This window comes from Pelophylax lessonae (assembly GCF_965119305.1).
Source record: "Pelophylax lessonae genome assembly, chromosome: 11".
NCBI classification, from domain to species: domain Eukaryota; kingdom Metazoa; phylum Chordata; class Amphibia; order Anura; family Ranidae; genus Pelophylax; species Pelophylax lessonae.
The window spans coordinates 212,278,720-212,305,420 of record NC_138778.1 but is presented as its reverse complement, the minus strand read 5'-3'; the positions used below and the strand labels follow the sequence as shown (position 1 = coordinate 212,305,420).

The window sequence follows — 26,701 nt, the reverse complement described above, 5'->3', positions numbered from 1 at the left end:
ACCCCATCCTTGGTGTCATTGGGAGGAATTGTGCCCCATCCTTGGTGTCATTGGGAGGAATTGTGCCCCATCCTTGGTGTCATTGGGCCTCATCACTGGAATCATTAGGAGGAATTGTGCCACATTGCTGGTGTCATTGGGAGGAATTATGCCCCATCACTGGTGTCATTGGGAGGAATTGTGTCCCATCGCTGGTGTCATTGGGGGACATTGTGCCCCTATTGTTGGTGTTTTAAGGAGGAATTATGCCCCATTGTTGGTGTTTTTGGGTGGAATTACGCCCCATCATTTGTGTCACTGAAAGGAATTGTGCCCCATTGCTGATGTAATTGGGAGGAATTGTGCCCCATCCTTGGTGTCATTGGGCCTCATCACTGGTGTCACTGGGAGAAATTGTGCCCCATCGTATATGTCATCGGGGGAATCGGGCCCCATTATTGGTGTCATTGGGAGGAACTGTGCCCCATCGTTGATGTCATTGGGAGGAATTGTGCCTCATTTTGGTGTCCTTGGGAGGAATTGTGCCCCATCCTTGGTGTTATTGGGAGGAATTTTGCTCCAATATTGGTGTCATTGGGCCTCATCACTGGTGTCACTGGGAGAAATTGTGTCCCATCGTATATGTCATCGGGGGAATGGGGCCCCATTATTGGTGTCATTGGGAGGAACTGTGCCCCATCAATGTCATTGGGAGGAATTGGGCCTCATTATTGGTGTCCTTGGGAAGAATTGTGCCCACATCCTTGGTGTTATTGGGAGGAATTTTGCCCCAATATTGGTGTCATTGGGCCTCTTCACTGGTGTCACTGGGAGGAATTGTGCCACATTGCTGGTGTCACTGGGAGGAATGTTCCCCTATAGGTGGTGTCATTGGGGGAAATTGTGCCCCTAATGTTGGTGTTTTAGGGAGGAATTGTGCTCCAATGTTGGTGTTTTTGGGAGGAATTGTTCCCCATCACTTGTGTCACTGGGAGGATATGTGCCCCATTGCTGGTGTCATTGGGAGGAATTGTGCCCCATTGCTGGTGTCATTGGGAGGAATTGTGCCCCATTATTGGTATTGTTTGGGCCCCATCATTGGTGCCCTTGGGAGGAATCGTGCCCCATAATTTTTGTCATTGGGCCCCATCGTTGGTGTCATTGGGAAGAACTGTGCCCCTTTGTTGGTGTCATTGGTAAGAATTCTGCACCATCACTGGTGTCATTAGGAGGCCACAGTTTGGAGACCACTGATCTTGATGGAAAATTTCAAAGATCAAGCCAAGAAAGGGTATTAGAGAGAAGGTAATTTGAGAAGGCCAGTTTAGTGGTTTTAGGGCTCCCATGCAGAAGAGATCATGAAAGAACCAAGACAGTTTAGGTTATTTTTGATGAACTGATACATGAACCACAACTTCCAACAAGCCCCGACAACTCAATTTACATTGGGGCTAACCATTGTAGAACATATCTGTTCATAGAGGACTACGTGAAAGTAGATTTGGACTTGCAGGCTCATTCCTCAGTTTCATCTTTGCTTGTTCAAGAAGTTCCCGAGCGAACACAGGCTCAACCTGAGAAGAGATGGGAGAAGATTAGTAGAGATGAGGTCGCAGCGGAACGAGGGAACAGTAAGGTCATTATGGACTGCAGTTGCTCCACACAACAACCATTATAATGCTAGCTTGCATTTCTTTCTGCAAAAAGAGAAAGCAGTGGATATATGAGTGCCATGGGCATTGCAGACATTTTCCTTTCCTTTCCATTAAATGACTCCTAGCTGACTCAAAGAATCCTAAACTGGCCATAAACATATAGATTTTTCTCTTTCGTTTATTGATGGACACAGCTCCTGATCTTCTTAAAGAGGTTGTAAACCTCAGAAAAAAAAAAAACTAGCTCATTATCAAATACTTACCTTAGAACGAAGCCCCCGAAGTGCCGCCCGCTCACCTGTAACACGGCAGACATGTTCGACCATCATGCTTCCTGGTTCGCCTCCTCCGGCCATCTGATTGGCCGGAGGCGTGATGACATTACTGCCGCGCATGCGCACGGGAGCTGCCGTTTATGGCACAGGGCTCTGAAGGAACAGCACAGGTGGCCGTTCCTTCAGAGCGTATGCGCCAATGATGTCATCGGCTGCATGCAATGTAAATATCTCCTAAACGGTGCAAGTTTAGGATATATTTACAGTACCTATAGGTAAGCCTTATAAACCTATAGGTACAAGTTATTAAGGTGGGTATACAAACACTTTAACCATTGGATTATACCGTCCCTACAGGACTAGGACTCTAGGCAGAAAAAAAGTCTGGCTACGCCTATGGGCAGTCCCAGGGGGTATACTCCCTCTCTCTGCTATAGGTACTCAATTTTTTTCTGCCTAGTCAAGAGTAAGGACCTAGTTATTTGCTGGGATCCCTGTTCCTGGCAATTTTTTCTTTTTAGATAGACTTTTTCTTCTCCTGGATTTTTTCCTGTGAGATCTACAATCAACTGCTGGACTGGGCGACAGGCTTGATAATCTAGATCCAGAGGTCACCCCAGTCTGGCCAGCGAGCATGTGCAGACCTCAGCTCATTGCTAGGTTGGCCACGACATAGTCCCACCGGATGGTGCTGGCCTGTTAAACTCCTCGCAAGGTCGCATACGACCGGGTCTCATGCCGAGTTGCCCCTGGCAACGTTCCCCCTGGCCGACAATCCCCATTTCGATGGAAAGGAGGTTTACTGCCACCGCCCCCTGACATCACTATGTTTGTGCAGTCCACGAGTGAGGTGTGCGTTTCATCGTGACCTCGGACAGAAGCACCTGTCCTGTGTGGGCTCCACACTTCCACCCACCCCGCTGCTGGACGGCTGAGGGAAACGGAACTACAGGGTCAGGAATGGACCCCCAGTGATGCTGCTATGTGCCCAGTTGATACGACCATCTTGTAAGTTCCCAATCTTCGTGTGTCAATAAATGATTGTCTATGCTGCACTTTTTTCTTATGCCTATTAGTTGGAGTTGCTTCTACTCTCTAGAAGAGCTGCCCTGGCGTTAGTATAGTCCCCCATAGATGACCATGGAGGCCATCATTCGTCCATCACAGAGGTTTGATTCCCCTAACAAAAGCAACCTATGTTCCTTATATTCACTGACGCTGGGGCTGTGGGGTGGCCTGGTCCACCACCTAGGGTGGGGGCAGGGTGCTGGCCATAGGGGCGGGGGGGGAGGTGCGCCTCTGGCGACCTGGTGATCGGCTGTGGGGGGGCTGTGACTAGTGGGGTCCTGCCAGGCCCCCCCTTCCTGCCTGTGCTGTTTTCTGGGTCCCTGGATCCCTCCTGGGTCCCTGGGAGCCTCGTGGTGCTGTCATTTTCTTGTAGCCTGTGTGTGTAATGCACGGCGGTCATGTTTGTGTAGTCTGACGGCCATTTTTCGGTGGTTTGCCATTGAAAATAGCAGCGTTCATGACAGTGGAGCCCTCTGGGTTGCGATTTTTGGTGATGGGAGCCCCTCCTCATCCCCTGGTGCTGACTTCTGGATGTTTTAATTTCCTGATCGCCGTTCGTGCAGTGCAGATTCTCCTGGTAGTTTAGGTGCCTGGTTTCTGCGGGGTGGTAAGTCTGGTGGGGTCTTCTCCCTTTCTACTGAGGATCGATTGGTGCTCTGTGGCTGGCAACCGGGTGGGCTGCCAGAGCAGTGGGGGTTGTCCCTTAGCAGTGTTTTACACTTTTTTGTGGGGTACCCCCGGGGACTCATGGAGTCTTTAGAGCACATCTCCCCACCTGTTTCCCTCTCTGAGGCTGCAGGGCCTTATGGGTCCCATCCATCGATGCACTGACAGTGGTCCTGGAGTCCTTGGTGTCCTGGTTGAAGGTGGCTTTTGGCCGACGGGCTGGCACAAAGCACCCCCCGCCTTACCCTGCCTCATCTGTCTCATTAGATCCTGAATCTGACTCGGTCGTCGCGCATGTGGGTCACCCTGCTGGGTCTGCGACCACAGGCCCTTGTTATTCAGATAGTGAGGAGGATTCCTCCACTTCTGCAACCATGTACGAAAAGGCACTGGTGGACGCATTGATTGTAACTGCGTGTGAGACCCTAAAGATGGAAGACGGAGCTGAAGCTGCAGCAGAAGCGCAGGTTCCCTTTGGCATTAACAAGCCTTCCAGAGTGGAAAAGGTGTTCCCTTTCCCCTTGGGGTTCCTAGGTGATTTTGCTAGGCAATACCCTTATGAGGTGTCCCTTTTTAAGAAGTGGACTGTTCCACCGGTGGTGGACCCTCCGGTTTCCAGATCAAACAAGGCAACCATGATTCCGGTTGAAGATTCCCAGGCCTTTAAGGACCCGGCTGACAGGAAGGCGGAGGCTGTGGCCCGCAATATGTACACTCTGGCTGGTTCGGCACTGAGGCCGATATTCACTATTGCTCTGGTGTTGCAGACTCTGACCGAATGGGCTAGGCTTTTGCGCTATGACCTGGAGGGGGAGAAGCTCCCCCCTGCCTTTGCTAAGCTGGCGGACCTATCTGTGATGTCTCTTTGGATGCAGCTCCTCTAGTAGCTCGGCTCTCTGTTTCAGCAGTGGTCCTTCGTCATCTCTTTTGGCTCAAATACTGGTCTGCGGACCAGACTTCTAAAAAGGCATTGACTGATCTTCTATAGTTTAGCCTTGGGAATTTATTTATCTCTGTTCCCGCCACTCATGTTTAACACTGCTTTGGGATGTCCCAATGGCAAGAAGATCAGGAGCTGTAGCTGTCAATGAATGGAAGAGAAAATGGGATTTTTAACTTACCGAAAAAAATATTTCTCTGATGTTCATTGATGGACACAGCACCCACCCCTCTGTGGAGTTGTAATTCTTCTGACACTGCTTGTAACAAAACTGAGTACCTATAGCAGAGAAAGGGAGTATACCCCCTGGGACTGCTCATAGGCGTAGCCAGACTTTTTTTCTGCCTACTCCTGTAGGGGGCAGTATAACCCAATGGTTAAGAAGATCAGGAGCTGTGTCCGTCAATGAACATCAGAGAAATGGATTTTACGGTAAGTCAAAAATCTAATTTTTTTAAAGAATGTCAGCAGTGGCAGTTAATTTATTAACTTATTTATTTTAGCTCAGGTCACCTAGAAACATGGAAGCTGGGCGGTTGCTATGGTCAGCACAATTTTTTTTGTTCCTCCTCCTATTTTCCCAGTTGTTCTTTATGTATGCCGGTGCGGTCTCCTATACAGCAGTAGGATTTGAACTTGGTGCTCTCAGTTCTCTAGAAGCCTCTCTTTCAAAATATTCGGGAGATTCCACTGCTTTCGCCGGTCCACAAAGATAAGGTGGTTCTTCGTTTATGCCCGTCGTTTCTACCTAAGTTGGTTCCACTTGAAAGAAGACATTGTGTTGCCTTCTTTGTGTCCCAGGCCCGCTCATCCCAAGGAATTTGTGCTGCATGCCCTGGATGTGGTTCGGGCGATTCGGGTGTATCTGGCAACCACTGAGTCTTTTCGGAGGTCAGACTCACTGCTTGTGATCACGGACGGCCTCAGAAAGGGTTGTCCGCTCCTTCTGTGACCACTTCCAGATGGATCAGACAGACGGTGACTCAGACCTATTCTATCAAGGGTCACGTTACTTCTTTCCCTGTAACGGCGCACTCTACTCGGGGGCTTAGTGCTTCTTGGGCCTTCCATTATCAAGCCTCAGTGGCACAGGTTTGCAAGGTGGCCACTTGGTCGTCGGTGCACACTTTTACAAATTTCTACAAAGTGGATGTTTTGGCATCTGCGGATCATTACATTGGCCGCAAGGTTATACAGGCTGATCTTTAGAGGGTCTGTTCCCTCTTTGGGTGTGTCTTGTTCAGGTTGGGCTCCTGTTGTTTATGTTGAGCTCCTGTTACCTGGTTGGCTTCTTGTGTTTAGCCTTGGGATTTTTTTTGTTGTCCCACCCCCTCATGTTTGGCACTGCTTAGGGATGTCCTTATGGTTCTGAATATGGAACTCTGTGTCCGTCAATGAACAAAAGTGAAAATAGCATTTTTGTACTTAAACCGTAAAATCCATTTCTCATTCATCGACGGACACCGCGCTCCATGGAGTTTTGATACCTCTGACGCTGCTTGTTACTAAACTAAAGGCCTATAGCAGCTAGGACTGCCCATAGGCGTAGCCAAGTCTTAGTTCTGCCTAGGGTCCTACTCCTGTAGGGAGCGATATAACCTCTAGTTCTGAAAATGGAGTGCTGTGTCCGTCAATGAACTCAGAGAAATGGATTTTACGATAAGTACAAAAATCCTGTTTTTAAAAGAATGTCAGCAGTGGCAGTTGACTTATTTTTTCTAGCGCAGGTCACTTAGAAACAATGGAAGCTGGGCGGTTGCTTTGGTCAGAAAATAGTTTTTGTTCCTCATCCTGTTTTCCCAGCTGTTCTTTATTGCACGCATTGCTAAATGTTTTTTTTTTTTTTTTTACAACCTTACAGGTTACAGGTGCAGGTGGTGCCATCATACTCACGTGTGCTGTTATCATTTTTTTTAGGTTGCCAGATGACTCAGGGTATTCCTCTCCAAAGCAGAGCTGGATCTGGTACTGGGGTTCTGGACCTTTGTGTGTCATGAACATTTCCATTTCTAGAACAGAGAGGCAGGATATATAAGGCAACCGGTAAGCAAACACCTTGCAAGAAAAAGAATGTAGACCTGAATTATCAAGGTGTCTGCAAAAAAAAACAGTTCTCCTGTTATTAGCAACCCTGTTTGTTTTTTCTTTGATTCCTCAACTTCAGGTTTAGCAACAAAAGGGATAAGATGATTGGATGCTGTTATACTCATGTGTGCTATAATTAGTATGTTGGAGTTGTCCAATGACTCAGGGCAGTCCTTTCTGAAGGGGAGACATGCTCTTTAAACGGATTGTAAAGGCAGAAGGTTTTTTTTTTATCCTAATGCATTCCATGCATTAAAGTGATTGTAAAGTCTCTTTTTTTTTTTTTTTCAATAAATATACCAAACATGTTATACCTACCTCCTCTGTGCAGTTGGTTTTGCAGAGGGCAGCCCAGATCCTCCTCTTTTCAGGTCCCTCTTTGGCTCTCCTTGCCCCTGCTATGGGGGCACCCAAGCCGAGTCACAGCTCCGTGTATCCATTCAGACATGGAGCTGTGATTCGGCTCTGCCGCCTCTCTCTTCTCATTGGCTAACGGACTTTGATTGACAGCAGTGGAAGCCAATGGCACCTCTGCTGTGTCTTAGCCAATGCGGAGGGGAATCCTGGACAGCTGAGACAGTCGTGGACATCGCTGAATCGAGAGGGAGTTCAGGTAACTATTAGGGGGGCTGCTGCACACAGAAGGCTTTTTATCTTAATGCATAGAATTCAATAAGATTAAAAACCTTCTGCTTTCAAAACTCCTTTAAGATAAAAAACCTGTGTGCAGCAGCCCCACTTATACTTACCGGAGCCCGTCTTTATCAAGCGATGTTGCAGGAGTGTCTAAGCTGCCTGGGACTCCCCTCCTCATTGGCTGAGACAGTAGCGAGGCATGATTGGCTCCCGCTGCTGTCAATCAAATCCATTCAGCGAATCAGGAAAGAGAGGGGGTGGGGCCGGGTCATGGTTCTGTGTCTGAATGGACACAGGAAGCTGTGACTCGACTCAAGTGCCCCCATAGCAAGCTGCTTGCTGTGGGGACACTCAACAGGAGGGAGGTGCCAGGAGAGCCGAAGAGGGACCCGAGAAGAGAAGGATCTGGGCTGCTATCTGCAAAGCCAACTGCATAGAGCAGGTAAGTATAACATGCTTGGTATTTAAAAAAAAAAAAAAAAACAAGACTTTACTATTACTTTAAATCTCAGCTTTTACATCTTTTCAAAAGGTCCAACAGCTCCACATCCTACAATTTGAAGTAGTGGTCCTAGTGACCGGCAGAGAGGCCACTGCTTAAAATTTTGGACTACATATCACTATAGTGAATAAACAATAGTGAAAAGACAAATAAATAAATACATATTAATTTAAATGATAGAGAATACATTAAAAATTGTGAAGTACATATATAATCCCACATGTGAATAATGTCCTCAGTGAGTATAGGAAAGGTTCCTCTCCACTAGCATGCAGATGCACTATACACTCATCAGACTTAATTGTTCCCTATTACGGAGTCAAATTGCGCATATAGGGAAAATCCAAGATGTCATACGTGAGGTCACAGGCATGAATTCAAACAGCTGCTGTCATCCATTCAATATGTATAAAAATAGCATATTCAAAGCTCCAGTGTTGCCATATAGATAGGGAGAGGAAGAAACACTCTCACGGTGCAGTATTTCAAATCATTTTTTTAAAAAAGAAGGTTGTATTGCACTTACAACAAAGACAGGGATCAGCATGTATTGTATAGGAATCGCCGGTCTGCACTCCACCTGTGTTCCAGCTGTATAGGAATCGCCGGTTTGACGAAACGGCGTTGGGTGGTGATTGACATACGTCATTTCCGGTCAGCTGCAACACAGGTGGAGTGCAGACCGGCGATTCCTATAAAATACATGCTGATTCCTGTCTTCTTTGATGTAAGTGCAATACAACCTTCTTTTTTAAATAAATTATTTGAAATACTGCACCATGAGAGTGTTTCTTCCTCTCCTTCTCTATATGGCAACACGGGAGCTTTGAATACGCTATTTATATACATATTGAATGGATGACAGCAGCGGTTTGAATTCATTGCTGTAAATAAATTTCACTTAAAGCATACACAGTCTGGTCCCAGTTTCCTGAGTGTAATCACGCAGATCTGGCCATCCACTGCTGCTGATTTCATGACAAATTGTGTATAATGTATACACAGTTGTGGTCAAAAGTTTGCATTCCCTTGGAGAATTGGTAATATACACTATGTACCATTTTTAAAGAAAACATGAGTGAGCCGGCAAAACACATCTCTTTTATTTGTTATGGGATTCCTATTCTGTAACTAGGTCATAGAAGAATGGCACAATCAAAATAAAACATGGAAAGAAGTAAACCAATGAAATTCCCCCTCTGTTCAAAAGTCTAAATGCCCTTAGTACTTAATACTGTTTAAAAACCCACTTTAGCTTCAATGACAGCATGCAGTCTTTTGTAATAGTTGTCCGAGGAACCAAAATTCTTGCAGGTGGTAGAGCTGTCCATTCGTCTTGGCAAAACGCCTCCAGGTCATGCAAAGTCTTTGGTCGTCTTGCAGGAGCCGCATGTTTAATTTCTCCACAGAGTGGCTATTAAGGTCAGGAGACTGTGATGGCCACTCCAAAACCTTCACCTTTTTCTGCTGTAATCACTGGAGGGTCAGCCTGGCCTTGTGCTTTGGGTCATTGTGGTGCTGGAAAGTCCAAGAGCGTTGCATGTGCAGATTTCTTGCAGAAGAATGCAAATTGTCTGCCAGTATTTTCTGATAACATACTGCATTCATCTTGCCATACATTTTCACAAGATTCCCCTTGGCTTTAGAGCTCACACACCCCCAAATTATCAGTGAGCCACCAGCATGCTTCACAGTTGGGATGGTAATCTTGTCACTATAGATCTTATTGACGCCTCTTCAAACATCATGGATGTGACCATAAAGCTCTATTTTGGTCTCGTCACCCTAGATTAGAGTGTTACAGAAGCTGTGAGGCATATCAAGGTTTTGTTGTGCATATTGTGATTGGGCTTTTTTGTGGCATTGTGGCAGTAGAGGCTTCTTTCTGGCAAGTCAACCATGCAGCTGATTTGTGTTCAAGTATCATCGTATTGTGCTCCTTGAAACCACCACACTGTCTTTTTCCAGAGCAGCCTGTATTTCTCCTGAGGTTACCTGTGGGTTTTTCTTTGTATCCCGAACAATTCTTCTGGCAGTTGTGGTTGCAATCTTTCTTGGTCTACCTGACCTTGGCTTGGTATCAAGAGATCCCCAAATTTTCTACTTCTTGATTGAACAGTACTGACTGGCATATTCAAGACTTTGGATATATTTTTATATCCTTTTTCCATCATTATAAAGTTCCATTACCCTGTTACGCAGGTCTTTTGAAATTTCTTTTCTGCTCTGCATGGCTCAGTATCTAGCCTGTTCAGTGCATTCACGTGAGAGCCAACAAACTCATTGACTAATTATACACAAACACTAATTGCAATTTAAAAAGCCGCAGATGTGGGAAATTAGACTTTAATTGCCATTTTAAGCTGTGCATGTCACCTTATGTGTCTGTACCAAGGCCAAACATTCCAGGGGAGTGGAAACTTTTGATTAGGGCCATTTTGATAATTTCTGTTATTATGATTTAAAAAGGAGCCAAACAACTATGTGATAATAAAATGGTTTCATATGATCACTATCTTTAAATAAAAGAGTTTTTTTGGCATGATCAGTCATATTTTGAATATCAATGCCAACATTTCTCAAATTCTGGCAGGGTATGCAAACTTTTTGAGCACAACTGTGTATATACACTCACCGGCCACTTTATTTAGGTCTATCTGTTCAATTACTTGGTAACCCAAACTGCCAATCAGCCAATCACATGATAGCAACTCAATGCATGTAGGCATCAAGACGTAGTGAATATGACTTGCTGAAGTTTAAATTGAGCAACAAAATGGGAAAGAAAGGGGATTTTAGTGACTTTGAACATGGCATGGTTGAAAGCGTGGATCCATCCTGCCTTTTATCAATGGTTCAGGCTGGTGGTGTAATGGTGTGGGGGATATTTTCTTGGCACACTTTGGGCCCCTTAGTACCAATTGAGCATTGTTTAAACGCCTCGGCCTACCTGAGTATTGTTGCTGACCATGTCAATCCCTTTATAACTACAGTGTCCCCATCTTCTGATGGCTCCTTCCAGCAGGATAATGCACCATGTCACAAAGCTCCAATCATCACCACTGCTTTCTTCACCATGACATTGAGGTCACTGTACTCCAATTGCCTCCACACTCACCACATCTCATCCAATAGAGCATCTTTGGGATGTGGTGGCATCATGGATGTGCAACCAACAAATCTGCAGCAACTGCGTGATGTGATCATGTCACTATGGACCAAAATCTCTGAGGGATGTTTCCAACACCTTGTTGAATCTATGCCATGAAGAATGAAGGCAGTTCTAAAGTCAAAAGAGAGTCCAACCCGGTACTAGCAAGGTGTACCTAATAAAGTGGCCAATGAGTGTATATATCTACATACACGCACAAACAATTTAAAAACAATTTAGAAAAAAAGCCTAAAATTGAGCCTAAACCATTACAGTTTCCCTTTAGGTCAGCTACTCACCTGTCATGAATTGTACTGTGTCCAGCACCTTGCAGGTCTTCTCTCGCTCCAATTTGTTGGGTTGATCTCTGTGCGGGGCTGAGGGGCTACTCCAGTATACTCGTACTTGGCACTGCCTCTTTATAAACACCCCTTCAGGTGCCACCCACAGTAGCACCCCTTTGTCCAGGTGCCGAAGCAGCTTTTTGAGCACCTGGTAGACCTCAGGTTTCAGGAGACCCATCACTTCTTGAGGAGAAGGGAAAGGGATTTCCTCCAACAGGATAGGTGAATACGGGCTGTAATTCCACTGGCATGATGACTGGGAGGCAATGCGGCAACCTTCTGCAGTTTGTGTGGTGACCTCAGTCACCAGTTTGCCCTGGTAGTACAGGCGTATGTGAAGCCAGAAGTCTGCCATAAAAAAAAAAGAAAAAATACAGTAAACCATAACAAAAATCAAAGATTAAAGTACATGTTCACCCTTAGGCTCCATTCACATATAGGCTTTTCGGATTGCAGGCAGAATTGCCACGATTCTGCCAAAGATTCCGAACCATTGCAAGTCGCAGGACGCCCAAGCAATTCCCGTGACTTGCAATGGCACCCCGAACGTGGCGCTATTTTGCCACAATTGTCGCCCAACGAATCACGGTAAAATAGCGCAAACAGAATCGCGGGACGCCCGATGCTCAAAAGAAGTACAAGAACTTATTTTGGGCGTCAGGCGTTCCGCGATTCTGTTTGCGCAATTTTACGCGATTCGTCGGTGAGAATCGCAGCAAAAACACGCCGCATTTGGGGTGCTATTGGAAGTCACGGGAATCGCTCGGGCATCCCGCGACTTGCGATGTTTCAGAACGGCCTATATGTGAATGGAGCCTTATTGAACAGCATTTTGTAACACTACCAATTCCTATTTTTCTTTATTTCAAATAAAATTGTTATTTTCCCATCTTTTTATGCTTTTTTTACATCTCAGTGTCACTCAAATAAAGTTAAAAAAAGTAAGCAGTACGATGTGTTGCACCGCTCCCTGCCAAGGTTCACATTGTCAGCTGCTCGCATAGTGAACACTGTGTTTTACCATGCTGGCTAGTGTGAATATAGCCACAATTAAAGCTACAGATTTAAAAATGTATTTATTTATTTATACCAGTATATCAGTATATAGCACCATCACTTACAGTATATAGCACCATCAATTTAAACAGCGCATTACACATACACTATATTACCAAAAGTATTGGGACGCCTGCCTTTACACGCACATGAACTTTAATAACATCCCAGTCTTAGTCTGTAGGGTTCAATATTGAGTTGGCCCACCCTTTGCAGCTATAAAGGGAGTTTAGGAGATATTCAATGTTCCTACAGGTAAGCCTTACTACAGGTAAGTTAAAAAGGGGACTTTACTTTCACTTTATCCAAAGTCATTTGACAAATAGCTCCTATGCAGTGGCGGCTGGTGCTCCATGGGCCAGGGGGGGCGGCAGACGGACTGCACCATCCTTCACCCCCCCCCCGACCCCCACCAGGCCGCTCACCAGGACCCCGGACCCGCCCCCCAGGACCCCCCACGGCTCACTCACCCTCGGCGGCGGCGGCAGCTTCAGCTTGGGCTTTTTCCACCTCAGTAGAAGCATCTCCTCCCCCATGCCCAATGGCATGGCTTCTACTTTCTGCCAATCAGGAAATAGGTCTCAGGACCCGCTTTCTGATTGGCCAGGAGGCGGATCCGTGTGACAATAGCGAATATTCATTAGCTATTGTCACACAAGTGGGTGGACTCAGGGCGCACTGCTCGGCACCCCGAGCCCACCATTTTTTTTAGCCTGTGAGAGCCACTGGCTCTCGTCACATGGCTAAAAAAATAAATAAAAAGCCCCATTTAACTCCATGCGTCTGGCGCCCTGCATGTAGATTAGGGGGCCGGACGCATGGATGGGGGGGCGGCGCCCCCAATACACCAGCCGCCACTGCTCCTATGTGGGCTTTCCATCTAACAAAACTCTTGATACATTCAGCCAATCAGAAATGCAATGACTAATTTGCTGTACCTGTTTAAACACAGGTAAAGATGCTACTTTACAACAGTTGTGAATATCCACATATGTCAGGCCCACAGCCAATGACAACAAAGGTGAGGTACTGACCTGAGGACGAAGATGACAGTTGCACAAACGCATCTTGCTCTGGTATTTCTGCCACTTTATGGTCACTATTGGGGTCCTTCATAATGAGTGCACCTGATGCACCTTATCAGGGGAACAAAAGTAATTGAATTAATGAAAGTAAAAATGAGCAGTTCCAGCATAGGAGTCTTGATTGTTAAAGCACTGGAGAGACAAGTCCTCATTGTGGGAAATGGCTGAATTGCCAACCCATTAAAAGTAAAGCTTAACTCTAGGCAAACCCCTAAATACATACCTGGGAGCAGTCCCGGGACAAGGTCATTCAGTGCCCAGTGTGAAGATGCCAAACTGGCTTCCCAAATCATAAAAGAATGTGGAAAATTTTGAATTTCAATTGGAAATCGAGGTCCCAGAGTCTGGAGGAGGAGTGGAGAGGCACAGAATCCAAGTTGCATGAGGTCCAGTGTGAAGTTTCCACAGTCTGTGATGATTTGGGGAGCCGTGTCACCTTCTGGTGTTGGTCCACTGTGTTTTATCAAGTCCAAAGTCAGCGCAGCCCTCTACCAGGAAATTCTAGAGTACTTCATGCTTCCCTCTGCTGTCCAGCTTGATGGAGATGCTGGTGTCATTTTCTAGCAGGACTTGGCACCTGACCACACTTCCAAAACTACCAATACCTGGTTTAAGGATCATGGTATCACTGTGCTTGATTAGCCAGCAAACTCGCCTGTCCTAAAACCCATAAAGAATCTGTGGGGTATTGTTAAGAGGAAGATGAGAGACACCAGACCCAACAATGCAAATGAGCTGAAAGCTGCTATCTTTTTCCAATGACCTTTGGCCACACACTCCCTGGTGGGTACCTTTCTTCAGGGTGTCCACCATTTGGTTCCTCCAGTGCGGGCTCCATTGGGATCTTAGTTTGGTGCTTTCAGCTCTCCAGAAGCCTGCCTTTGAAAATATTCTGGAGATTCCCCTGCTTACACTGTCCCTAAAGGGGGCCTTTTTGGTGGCTGTCCCTTGTGCGCAGGGTGTCGCAACTGGGGCCGTTATCCTGTCGTTCACCTTATCTGGTGATTCACAAGGATAAGGTGGTGCTTTGCCCTTGACCGTCATTTCTTCCTAAGGTGGTCTCTGACTTTCATTTGAATAAGGACATTGTGTTGCCTTCCCTGAGTCCCAGGCCTAAACATCCGAAGGAAATTGCCTTGCATGCCTTGGATGTGGTCCGGGCGATTAGGGTGTACCTGGCAGCTACGGAGTCTTTTAGGAAGTCAAACTCCCTATTTGTGCTCACAGATGGACCTCACAAAGGGTTCTCCGCTTCCTTTGCTACCATTTCCAGATGGATCAGACAGACGGTGGTTCAGGCCTATTCCATCAAAGGTCAGGTTCCTCCTTTCCCTGTTAAGGCGCACTCTACTAGGGCACTCAGTGCCTCCTGGGCCTTCTGTCATCAAGCGTCAGTGACGCAGGTTTGCAAGGAAGCCACCTGGTCGTCGGTGCACACTTTTACAAAGTTTTATAATATGTGTTGGCATCTGCGGATGCTTCCTTTGGCCGCAAGGTTTTGCAGGCTGTTATTAAGAGGACCTGATCCTCTTTGAGGGTGTATTGTTTTTTTCAGGTGGGCTCCAGTTGTTTTGGTTGAGCCCTGTCGCCTGTTTGGCTACTTTAGCCTTGGGAATTTTTTGCTGTTTCCCACCCCTCATGTTTGACACTGCTTTGGGATGTCCCAATGGTCAAAAATGACGGAGCTGTGTCCGTCAATGAACGAAAGAGAAATTTTTGACTTACCGTAAAATCCATTTCTCTGATGTTCATTGATGGACACAGCACCCAACCCTCTGTGGGGTTACTCTCCTGACACTGCTTGTAACAAAACTGAGTGACTATAGCAGGAAAAGAGAGTATACCCCCTGGGACTGCCCATGAGTATAGCCAGATTTTTTTTCTGCCTAGTGTCCTACTCCTGTAGGGGGCAGCAGAACCCAATGGTCAAGAATGACAGGAGCTGTGTCCGTCAATGAACATCAGAGAAATGGATTTTACGCAAAGTCAAAAATCCTATTTTCTTTATTGGTGTTATGTAATATTCTAATTTTCTGAGATACTGAATTTTGGGTTTTCACTAGCTGTAAGCCATAATCATTAAATTTAGAAGAAAGAAATACTTGAAATATATCACTCTGCGTGTAACACATCTATATATAATATATGAGTTTCAATTTTTGAATTGATTTACTGAAATAAATGAACTTTTTGATGATATTCTTTTATGAGTTGCACACACACACACACATATATCTATATATATATATACCTATATATATAAAAGTACAAAAATTCAGCCCAGCGCTCACTCCGAATGGGAAGACTGGCGTGCTGCTCTCCTAAGGCAGGGAACTCCAAAACGGGTACATAGAAAAGAGAAGAAGAGGAGGCGCAAACACCTAGTGCATTACCCGTGGTCACTGTTGCAAAAAGTTTAATTAAAAAATGCCAAATGCATACTCACAGACGCAGAGATAAAAACATGTTACAAGAATCCACCATGTAAGAACTGGAACAAGTCCTTCAGTCAGGACCGCTAACGCGTTTCGGGGGTCAGGCCCCCTTCCTCAGAGCTGGTCTTACCACGTGCAGATCACAACTATATATGACAACTTTAATTGCATCAATTCAATCACCCTCCCTCCCTCCTCCCCCCAGGGGAAGGTGGGCGGGATCATCCAGTGCTTCTGATATTGGCTCTCTCAGCCTTAGATGGAAGTTAACCCCTTGCTCCTCTTGACCTAGAGAACATATAGCATCCTTCATGAACTCTGTACCCTACAGTGTGCATATGTGGACACATGACCCGTTAGGATGACTGTTATTATTACTTTTACTTTTACTGGTGTGTATGTGTTCCGAGTGGGCATTTATCAACAGGAAGCTGGATGGTTAACAATACTCATGGAGACTGCACACAGTCCGCACATACCCCGCCATGATTGCCGGTCCATGTCCTCCCACTTCACGCTGCAGCGGCATCGGCAGTGTGACTGTCTCCCCCTGTTGCGCACACGTGTCCGCAGCCTCCCGATGCCTCCCGATCGGCATCGGCGTTGGTTCCGGGTCTCAGGACGCTCACACGTCATTCTGCGCCCTGGGACCCGTGTCACCACACTTCCGGGATTGTGATGCGATGTGGGGCCCGCCTCTGCTGGTTTCCGTGGGAACCTGTAAACAATCCCCACTCGTTTGTCATTTGCTGCCGCCACCTAGCGGCTGCAGTGGTGTACTGCACCCCGAAGATGTTATCTAACAGTGTTAAGTTAGTGTAAGTTTGCCTGCAGGAAAAGCAACAAACGTGGGGGTGGGAGGACCCCTTTTCATCACTGAACAGACTAGTTGTGCAGGGATAGTGTCCTCCAATACCCACCACTTCACATGAGTGTAGGGGCCAATCCCGGATCTCACTTTCAGTGCACAAAACTCATATACTCCAATGGTGTCGGTGTGACACCCACCCTTTACAACCATCATATGGCTGGAAAGGCTTCACCCAAGTGTGGTGCCTATATGAGGCCCTTTGTGTTAACCCTCTCCCCAAATTAGGAAGGGGGTATTAATTCAACACCTGATGTCACACCGGCGAATGTATAAATGGAACTCGAAATCCATAAACATGTCATCTGTTCATTCCAATCATAACTTGACCGTGTACATGAATTGTGTGCGTATACCTATAATTGTATATATATATACACACACCCATATACATGTATCGAGCACTGAATAATCACTCCCCCTCCCCTCATGGCATATATTTAAGAACAAGCATCTTATAGCTGTCACATGTACAAGTATATAAAATATGTACAAGTATATAAAATATATATAAAATGTATAAATTATGGGACTAAGGTTAGTTGGAAAACATTAGTTTGTATATGCATCCAACCCGTATAAAGTCCATTCCAATGTGGATGCAACTAAAAACAATTAAAACCATTTCTTGATTGGTCTGCTGTGGTACAATAACAGTTATAATTATAATACTTTCCATATAAAATATATTATTTAGTAAATTTATATAAAAAAAAAAACCACAGAGAATTGTGGACCAAGTCCACCCGAGGTGCTCCTGCCCAAATGATGTCTCATTTAATAGAAAACCTGACTGCTGTCACTGCCTAACACTAGGAACTCTTCAGTGAACCCCTGAAATCTCTTCCACCTCGTCCCCCCCCCTCCCTCCTCCCTGATCTCGTCATCGCTCTATATTTTTTCATGACTACGGTACTGGGAGGCGCGCGGCCTACATCAACGTATCACAGCTGAGATGTCTAAGCCCTCATTCAATCCCCTGGGAGCTAAAGAACCCAGTAGGTGAATCCAGTATGTTTCTCTACTGCACAGCTTTTGGAACCTAAGGCCGGCATCTGTGTAGCCTGTAATGGACTCTATTCCAAAGGCTCTCAGACCTATGGATTTTTTGTCATGTACATCCCGGAAGTGGCAAGAGAGGGAATGTTTGTCAAAGCCTTTGTGGATGTTTCTTTTGTGTTCACCAAACCTAGTTCTAAAGGTACGTGAGGTTCGTCCTACATAAAGAAATCCGCAGGGGCAGACCAGGCCATATACCACAAACTCGGTGGAACAGTTAATAAACTGTTTAGTGGCATGTACTCTCCCATCTATCCCCATGACCTCTTTTTTCCGGTGCCACATATATTGGCATAATCCGCAATTGGACACTCCACATCTGTAGGATCCCTTCTGGTCGAAGATGGTCTTCCACATTGGTGCCAGCTCTTTCTTGTCTGGTTTAACTCGACTAGGTGCTATGACGCTCTTCAAGTCTCTCGGTCTGCGATAGATAACCTTAGGTTTCTTTGGAATTGCTCCTGAGAGTAGAGGGTCTTTTTCTAGGATGCCCCAATGCTTTTCCAAGATGTTCTTAATAGCAAATGCCTTTTGATTGTACTTGGTGCAGAAAGTCACTTGATGGTCTTCTTTTTTATGACTATGTCTGCCTCTCCTGGGTTCCCTCCCATCAGTGTATTCCTGCCTATATTTTATATAGGCCGTATTTATACATTGGTTATCGTATCCCTTCTGTTGGAATTTTTTGAACAAGGTAGAGCTCTGTTCTTCAAAGTCCTCGAGTTTGCTACATGTGCGTCTCAGCCTGCAAAATTGTCCCAAAGGGACGTTGCGTATCCACCTGGGATGATGGTGACTCCGAGCGTGCAGATAAGAATTTCCTGCTGTAGGCTTGAAGTGGGTTTTTGATGTAATGCGTCCATCTGGTTCCGCCTTAAGTTCTAGGTCCAAAAAGATCAATTTTTCCTTGTCCACCACATGTGTGAACTGAATCTCATATGGGTTATTCTGGCAGTATTGGAAGAATCCCTCTAACTCCAAATCCGATCCGTCCCAGATAACAATTATATCGTCAATGTAGCGGGCAAAGAGAACCAGGTTCGCCCCGTAAGGGTTGTTCTTCCAAATGTACTGTTGTTCCCACCAACCCATGAACAAATTTGCATAACTGGGGGCGAACCTGGCTCCCATAGCTGTGCCCCTAAGTTGCCTGTAGAATTCTCCTACAAACGTGAAATAGTTGTGCGTCAGGGTGAAGTCGATACACCTTATTAGAAAGTCTATTTGGGTATGATGTAATGTCTGATTTTGGAACAAGAATTGTTGTACCGCCTGTAGCCCATGTTCGTGCTGAATGGAGGTGTATAAAGAGCATACATCCAGAGAGACCCATCTGTAACTCTCTTGCCACTCATAGTTGGTCAGGACTTCAAGCATATGGCCTGAATCACGTATGTAGGAAGGCAACTGCACTACCATATCCTGTAGGAAAAAATCTATGTAATTCCCCAAATTGCATGTGAGGCTGTCTATGCCCGCTATTATGGGCCTGCCTGGAGGGTTCAAAACGTCCTTATGTATTTTAGGGATGTGGTAGAAGTGGGGTATGACTGGAAAGGGTCTTAGAAGGAAGCTTTTTTCTTGTTTCGTGAGGATTTTTGTCTCCACTGCCTGGTCTAACATCTTTTTATAGACCGCCGTGTATGTGGCTGTTGGGTCTCCTGGTAGTTTCTCGTATGTGTCAGAGTCACTCAGCAGCCTGTATGCCTCTGTCATATATTGCTCCTTATCTTGTACCACCAGCCCCCCCCCCTTATCGGCCTGCCTGAATATTAAGTCAGGGTTTTTCTTCAGATTCTTTAGCGCCTCACGTTCACCTTGAGGCATGGCCGCCGAGTACTCTCCCCTGGCCTTTTGGCATAATTTGTCAAAATCCGAATAGACCATCTCATAAAATGTAGATATATAGTTGCCCTTGGCCCAGTGGGGGTGAAAAATTGACCTCGGTTTGAATGAGGTGTGTTTGATCTGTCCAATATGGATTTGGCATAATCTTTCAAATTCCATCATACCTTCATTGTCTTCCTCACACCCTCCTTCCACCCAAAGATCCTCTAGAGCACATATGGCTCCTTCTTCCAATGATTCACTCTCCAAGGCTTCTGGTCCCTGAGTCTCAATATTGTTAGATGTATTTTTGCTCTCCTTTTTAGCAAAGAATCTCTTTAGTGTCAAATTTCGTGTGAACTTGTTTAAGTCCACAAAAAGTTCAAAAAGATTCGGAGAAGCTGGAGGAGCAAAATTTAGACCCTTCCGTAATAAGGTTAGTTCTGATTCAGAGAACACTTTATGGGACAGATTAAATATTTTGATGGTATCATGTCCTTCGGTTACACCTTCCCTCTTTTTATGGTTCTTTCCTCCTCTTCTTCCTCTTCTTGTACGCCTTAACTTTTTCCGCCTGTTTTTGTTCCCCGACGGAAGGCCCTCTCCTAAAAAAGGAGAGGCTGGCTTGGATGGAGGTGACCCTGAGGGGTCGTTGTTTTTAGTGGTAGCCTCCCCCAAGGGGGTGGCTGATTGAGACTCAAAATTCTTGGGGACGGGCTCATTTGGTAGCCCTAATGCATTTTCTCCCCCAAGAGAGGTCGCCACTTTTGTGTGGGGATTGTTTACAGGTTCCCACGGCAACCAGCAGAGGCGGGCCCCACATCGCATCACAATCCCGGAAGTGTGGTGACACGGGTCCCAGGGCGCAGAATGACGTGTGAGCGTCCTGAGACCCGGAACCAACGCCGATGCCGATCGGGAGGCATCGGGAGGCTGCGGACACGTGTGCGCAACAGGGGGAGACAGTCACACTGCTGATGCCGCTGCAGCGTGAAGTGGGAGGACATGGACCGGCAATCATGGCGGGGTATGTGCGGACTGTGTGCAGTCTCCATGAGTATTGTTAACCATCCAGCTTCCTGTTGATAAATGCCCACTCGGAACACATACACACCAGTAAAAGTAAAAGTAATAATAACAGTCATCCTAACGGGTCATGTGTCCACATATGCACACTGTAGGGTACAGAGTTCATGAAGGATGCTATATGTTCTCTAGGTCAAGAGGAGCAAGGGGTTAACTTCCATCTAAGGCTGAGAGAGCCAATATCAGCACTGGATGATCCCGCCCACCTTCCCCTGGGGGGAGGAGGGAGGGAGGGTGATTGAATTGATGCAATTAAAGTTGTCATATATAGTTGTGATCTGCACGTGGTAAGACCAGCTCTGAGGAAGGGGGCCTGACCCCCGAAACGCGTTAGCGGTCCTGACTGAAGGACTTGTTCCAGTTCTTACATGGTGGATTCTTGTAACATGTTTTTATCTCTGCGTCTGTGAGTATGCATTTGGCATTTTTTAATTAAACTTTTTGCAACAGTGACCACGGGTAATGCACTAGGTGTTTGCGCCTCCTCTTCTGCTCTTTTCTATATACCTATATATATATATATATATATACCTATATATATATATATATATATATATATATATATATATATATATATATATATATATATATATACGTATATATACACCTATACACATATATATATTTATATATATATATATATATATATATATATATATATATTTATATGTACACAAACACATACACACAGGCATGTGTGTTTGATGTGTTTGAGCTTTGGGGTGCACACACGAAAGCAATAGACTGTGCACACCTATGATGTTACCTATGGGAAAATCTTTAGACAAGCATCAGTTTTGTACTGCTGGAAACAGGATTGTTGGAGGATACCAACCCCATCACTGAAGATTTTCCAAAATGATTGCTTCCTTTCAATTATACCCCCCCCCCCCCAAAAAAAAAAAATAATAATAATAATAATAATGTACAAATCCCCACACACCTGTATCTGTTGAGATCGAGATCTGGTGGGTTTCCAACCTCGGTAGTTTGGGTGGAGTATCTCTCTCTGAAGATCCTTCTCTCTTTGGTTCCACAATCTATAAGACAGGTATTCTTTAAAACAAAAATGCCAACTTGTACAGAATATTATATTATTAATGTGATTTTAGAGGAATGATCACCTGAAGTTGGTCTTCTGGAGAGCTTGGAGGGTGTTCATTAGCAGGGCTCATAGAACTTTCTTTGTGTGTGTCATCTGTAATACAAAGGAGCCATCATAACACCACTCTACTCTAATGGGTTTGTTAAGAAAGAAAATGTAAAAACATGAAAGCTGAATTTTAGGGCGAAAGCATTTGCAGTTTTGTTCAGCCAGTCTTGTGATCTAGGCACTCTTGCCAAGACAATGGAGGTAGGTAGGTCACAGACCTCCTTGTATACTTCACTAGAGCTCCAGGTCCAGTCTGTGCTTGGAAAATGAAGGTGTAGCACACTGATAATCCCTGAGCCAAGCCTACCTGTAACCATAATCTCAGACAGCAGCAGAACATGATTAGCTTAAAGTACTGACATTCCCTCTCCTTGTGCACAGGGTGAGAAGAGAGCTGCTGTGAACTTTGAGGATGAATTTATCCGCAAAGCTTGCAGTTACAGAGGTCACTGGGGACTTGTTTACTGCTTCTGCTTGTTAAGAATATGTAAACATTAAATATCCGTATCCTGGCCACAGATTCGCTTTAAATATCTCCTCTATGTATTTTTATTAGCTTCTCATAATATTTTGAGGACTAGTAGTGTGAGCCAATCAGGCCTGTATGGCATTGCAGGGTGCTGTCTATCTAGCAGTGGGAGCTTGCTGACAGAAAGAGAGAGCACATGTACCATCTTACAGGTGGCAGGAAGGCAACGCTGCCATATCCTTTAAAAGAGAGGTTCAGGATTACAAAAAACAAACATTTATACCTGGGTGGATGCCGCATCAACCTGATGCTGCATCTGTGCCCCCCCCCCCTCCCCCATACCAAGAACTGAGTTATCAAACACCGCTGATTGCTCAGTTATCAGTCTTCAATGAGCAGAGAGCCGGTGACTGGTCAGGGTCTCTGCTCTGCCCCTGCTCAGCCCAGTGCTGGGCTGAGGTGGAGGCAGGAGTGGCTGGCAGCTTGCTGGTCAGGCATTTGGGTGGATCCCGACTTTAAAGTTAGTATCTCTCCAGAGTCCTGAGTGACGTCAGAAGGAATTGCACTTCTGTGATCCCCAGGAGAAGAAGGGCCAAGAAAGTTTTGGTCCTACTTCTCCTTTAAAGCCCAACTCTCAAGTTTGTTTTAGAGAAAGTGGTAAAGGCATAATCAGGTTTTTACTGCTGTGTCCCCATGAGGGAGATTTCCCTTCACTTCCTGTCTTTTTCTGTTTTAATATTTTTTATTGATGTTTTTCACAAGGAGTAGAAAACAAATGACATTAAAGATTTCAAGCAATACACAAATTCCTGTCTGTTTAATGGGTGTCAGACAGAAGAGGAATGAGGGAGATCTCCCCGGTGGGAATGCAGAAAGCACTAAGAACAGCTTTATGTAGAGTGGGCGAGGGTTTTCATTGCTGTCTGTGTGCCCCCCTGCCACAGGGATATCCTCTGACTTCATGTCTAGGTGATGGATGTCAGACAAAATGGTAATCTATCCAACCAGGTCATGATCAATATTGAAATCCTGACCGTATTTCTAACCCTTCCCGCTGTATAGAAAATAATGACTGGAATTTAAAGTGTTATTAAACCCACAATAGTACAATGTCTGTATATGCAGTAAAGCATGCTTGTTATACTCACTGTAGAACCTAAGGGTTAACCCAGCACATTGTGTAAAAAAAAAAAAAAGGCTGTTTGATCCTATCTTCTCTAATCCTCCCATACTTTTACTGTCCCCAATTCATCAGCTGATAGAACAGAGCCTTGGAGGTAACTCTGCACATGCTCAGTTTGCTAGAAAGGTGGTTTTTTTTTTTTGTTTTTTTGTTTTTTTGGGAGGGTGCATGTGATCAGCACAGGGCCAGACACGGGATCAGGGGTCATGCAGCCTTATAGAACAGTCAGAGGAGAATGAAAGTTCTTCCTATAAGCTTTATCCAGACATTGAGTCCCAAAACTACTATATACTGCTGATGAGAAAAGGTATTTAGCAGTTTATATTTACTAAAACGATTGCATTTCTATGTTCTGTGTACTGTGGGAGACCAGATAAAGTGAATGCAGAGTGCTGGGTTTAGTAACAATTTAACTATAACAGTACTTGAGAAAAGTGGTGAAACTCTCATGGTTATCTGCTGTGTCAAGGCAGAGGGAATCACAGGACTGGCTGAACATAATCACCAATATTGTGTTTGCAGCTACCGTATATACTCGAGTATAAGCCGACACGAATATAAGCCGAGGCACCTAATTTTACCACAAAAAAACTGGGAAAACTTATTGTCTAGAGTATAAGCATAGGGTGGGAAATGCAGCCGCTACTGGACCCAACTGGACCACCACGAGACCCAAAACAGGGGCTGCAGGCATTGTGCAGGGGCTGTGGGCATGGTATAGAAGATGCCGGGCTGTGGGCATGGTACAGGAGATGGTACAGGCATGGTAAAGGAGATTGTTCAGGCATGGCACAGGAGATGGCTCAGGCATGGCACAGGAGATGGCTCAGGCATGGCACAGGAGATGGCTCAGGCATGGCACAGGAGATGGTTCAGGCATGGCACAGGAGATGGTTCAGGCATGGTACAGGAGATGGTACAGGGATAGCACAGGAGATGGTACAGGCCTGGCACAGGAGATGGTTCAGGCATGGCACAGGAGATGGTTCAGGCATGGCACAGGAGATGGTTCAGGCATGGCACAGATGGTACAGGAGATGCAGTGCTGTTGGGCATGGTACAGGAGGAGGAGGATTTAGGGGCTGCGGAGGAGTCTCACTTACCTTTCCGCCTTCCATTTAAAAATGGCACCCCCCCCCCCCTTACACCTGCATGCTTTTTCAGCCAATGGCCGTGTGTGGTAAGGCTGTTTGGTAAACCTTTCGCACCAGTTGTTTGTATGTTGGTAATTTTGTTGAAACAATAAAAAGATTTAAAAATGGCACCTCCTGGCTCCAACCACTCCCCGCGCATGCGCCATCTGCCCGGGAATAGCCTAACATGTACAGGCTTTCCCGAGCGGTGGCCGCGCATGTGCACTGACCAGGGAAAAGGTAAGTGAGACTGTGACTCGATAAGCCAAGGGGGGCTTTTTCAGCATAAAAAAAACTGCTTATACTCGAGTATATATGGTATTTGGTCATAGTTCAGCATTATCTGAGATAGGCTTGTGTTTATTCCAAGCATGTTATGGCCCCACTCTATACGTTTTCCCTATGATTTCAGGTTAGCCACGTGAGATCACAGGACCTTTCTCCTATAAATTGCTTACTGTTACTGTCTTGCGGTTCGGACACAATCCTGTAGATTTTGTAGGGTTCCCCTCCATCCTGACAGCTCTCCGGGACCTCCTGGAAATCAGGGCTCTTGTTGAGTGCGCATCTTAGTCTGGTCTTCCATACAGAAGGATCCGCCTTTGAAGACCCTTCTCGAAACTTCCCCTTATACATCGCCCAGGCCTGTAGAAGGGATGGAGATATGACCTGTAAGTGTAACACTGGTGAAATCAAAACTGTCTGAGGACTTTTTTTTTTTTTAATGTTTTAAGAGCTACATAGAAAGGCTTCAATATGTTTAGTACCAAGTTCCATCAATAAAAAATTTGGTATTCAACCTCAGGATGAAATGCTGGAGCAGGGCTGCTGTTAGAAATCATGGAGCCCCGTACAGCCTTTCTGACAGTACCCCCCCCCCCCCCCAGCCATGTGGGTGCAGGTGTACAGTACCAAACACAGACAGTGTGCATTTGAGCCGCTTACCCGCACCTGCATACCTGTCAAATTAGGACCTGTGGCTGTGTTTGTAGAGCCGCTGCGTTCCCATAGAGTACCAGGTGGCTCTAGCTGCATGAACAAACCACTCATTCCCACGGCCAGAGAATTAAGAGATTGAGGACATAGATTCCTTAATCCCTTTTTTTTTTTTTTTTTGGAGCCTCAGCTGCACTGCAGAATGAAAGAATAGGAAAAAAGTTCTGTACAGAAGATCCTTCATTCACAAACTGAAGCATAGTAAACACAGATTACTATGCTTCAGTTATAAATGAACACAGGGGCAATTATTATACATTGCTTACAGTGTTCATTCAAGAAATTAAGGGGCCAGTATATATGACTTGTGTACTGCTCCCCCCCCCCCCTGCCACTCTCCATCATGGACACCCAGCAGGTGTCCATGGGGGGACTGGAGCTTCAGGAAGGTTAGGTCTGATTGTGGGAAGGGTGATTAGAATAGCGGGGGGGGACACAATTACTGGAACCAAGCAGGAGAGAGGAGGAGAAGATGGTTGTGATGCAGGGGGAGTCACAGGGAATCGGTTCCAGTTATTGCTCCCTCCTCCCCTCCCACCAGTCTAGTGAACTGCCACAAAGCTGTGTGGGACCCTCGTTGAACATACAGAGCCACTAAACTTTCTAAGCAAAGGGCAAATTTACTGTCCTTCAGACTTTAGGAAGCCGGACTGTGGCCAGTGGGAGGAGAAAATGTCCTGGTGTCCAGTGGGAGTAAAAAATGCTCTATCTTTGTAGTCTGTGAGAAGACTAGTGCTGTTTATGTCAGTGGAAGGAATAGTGCCCCATTGTTGGAGTCAGTTGAAGGAATAGCGCCCCATCATTGGTGTCAGTTGAAGGAATAGTGCCCCATTGTTGGTGTCAGTTGAAGGAATAGCGCATCATTGTTGGTGTCAGTTGAAGGAATAGCGCATCATTGTTGGTGTCAGTTGAAGGAATAGCGCCCCATTGTTGGTGTCAGTTGAAGGAATCGTGCCCCATTGTTGGTGTCAGTTGAAGGAATCGTGCCCCATTGTTGGTGTCAGTTGAAGGAATCGTGCCCCATTGTTGGTGTCAGTTGAAGGAATAGCG

At 45.6% G+C, this 26,701-nt stretch overlaps 1 protein-coding gene across 1 annotated transcript in view; it reads right to left on the bottom strand.

Annotated features, from left to right (window-relative positions):
* Positions 1 to 1,390: 1,390 nt before the first annotated feature.
* LOC309566295 (interferon regulatory factor 4-like) overlaps positions 1,391 to 26,701 on the bottom strand; it is a 63,589-nt gene continuing 38,278 nt past the window's right edge. Inside the window, exons 3-9 of the mRNA XM_082271400.1 lie at positions 25,114 to 25,300; positions 21,842 to 21,915; positions 21,661 to 21,757; positions 13,392 to 13,493; positions 11,257 to 11,649; positions 6,477 to 6,592; positions 1,391 to 1,553 (exon numbers count right to left, since the gene is read on the bottom strand). Coding sequence (XP_082127526.1) covers positions 1,455 to 1,553; positions 6,477 to 6,592; positions 11,257 to 11,649; positions 13,392 to 13,493; positions 21,661 to 21,757; positions 21,842 to 21,915; positions 25,114 to 25,300 — 1,068 coding nt within the window. The 3' untranslated portion in view covers positions 1,391 to 1,454. The remainder of the gene's footprint in view (positions 1,554 to 6,476; positions 6,593 to 11,256; positions 11,650 to 13,391; positions 13,494 to 21,660; positions 21,758 to 21,841; positions 21,916 to 25,113; positions 25,301 to 26,701) is intronic.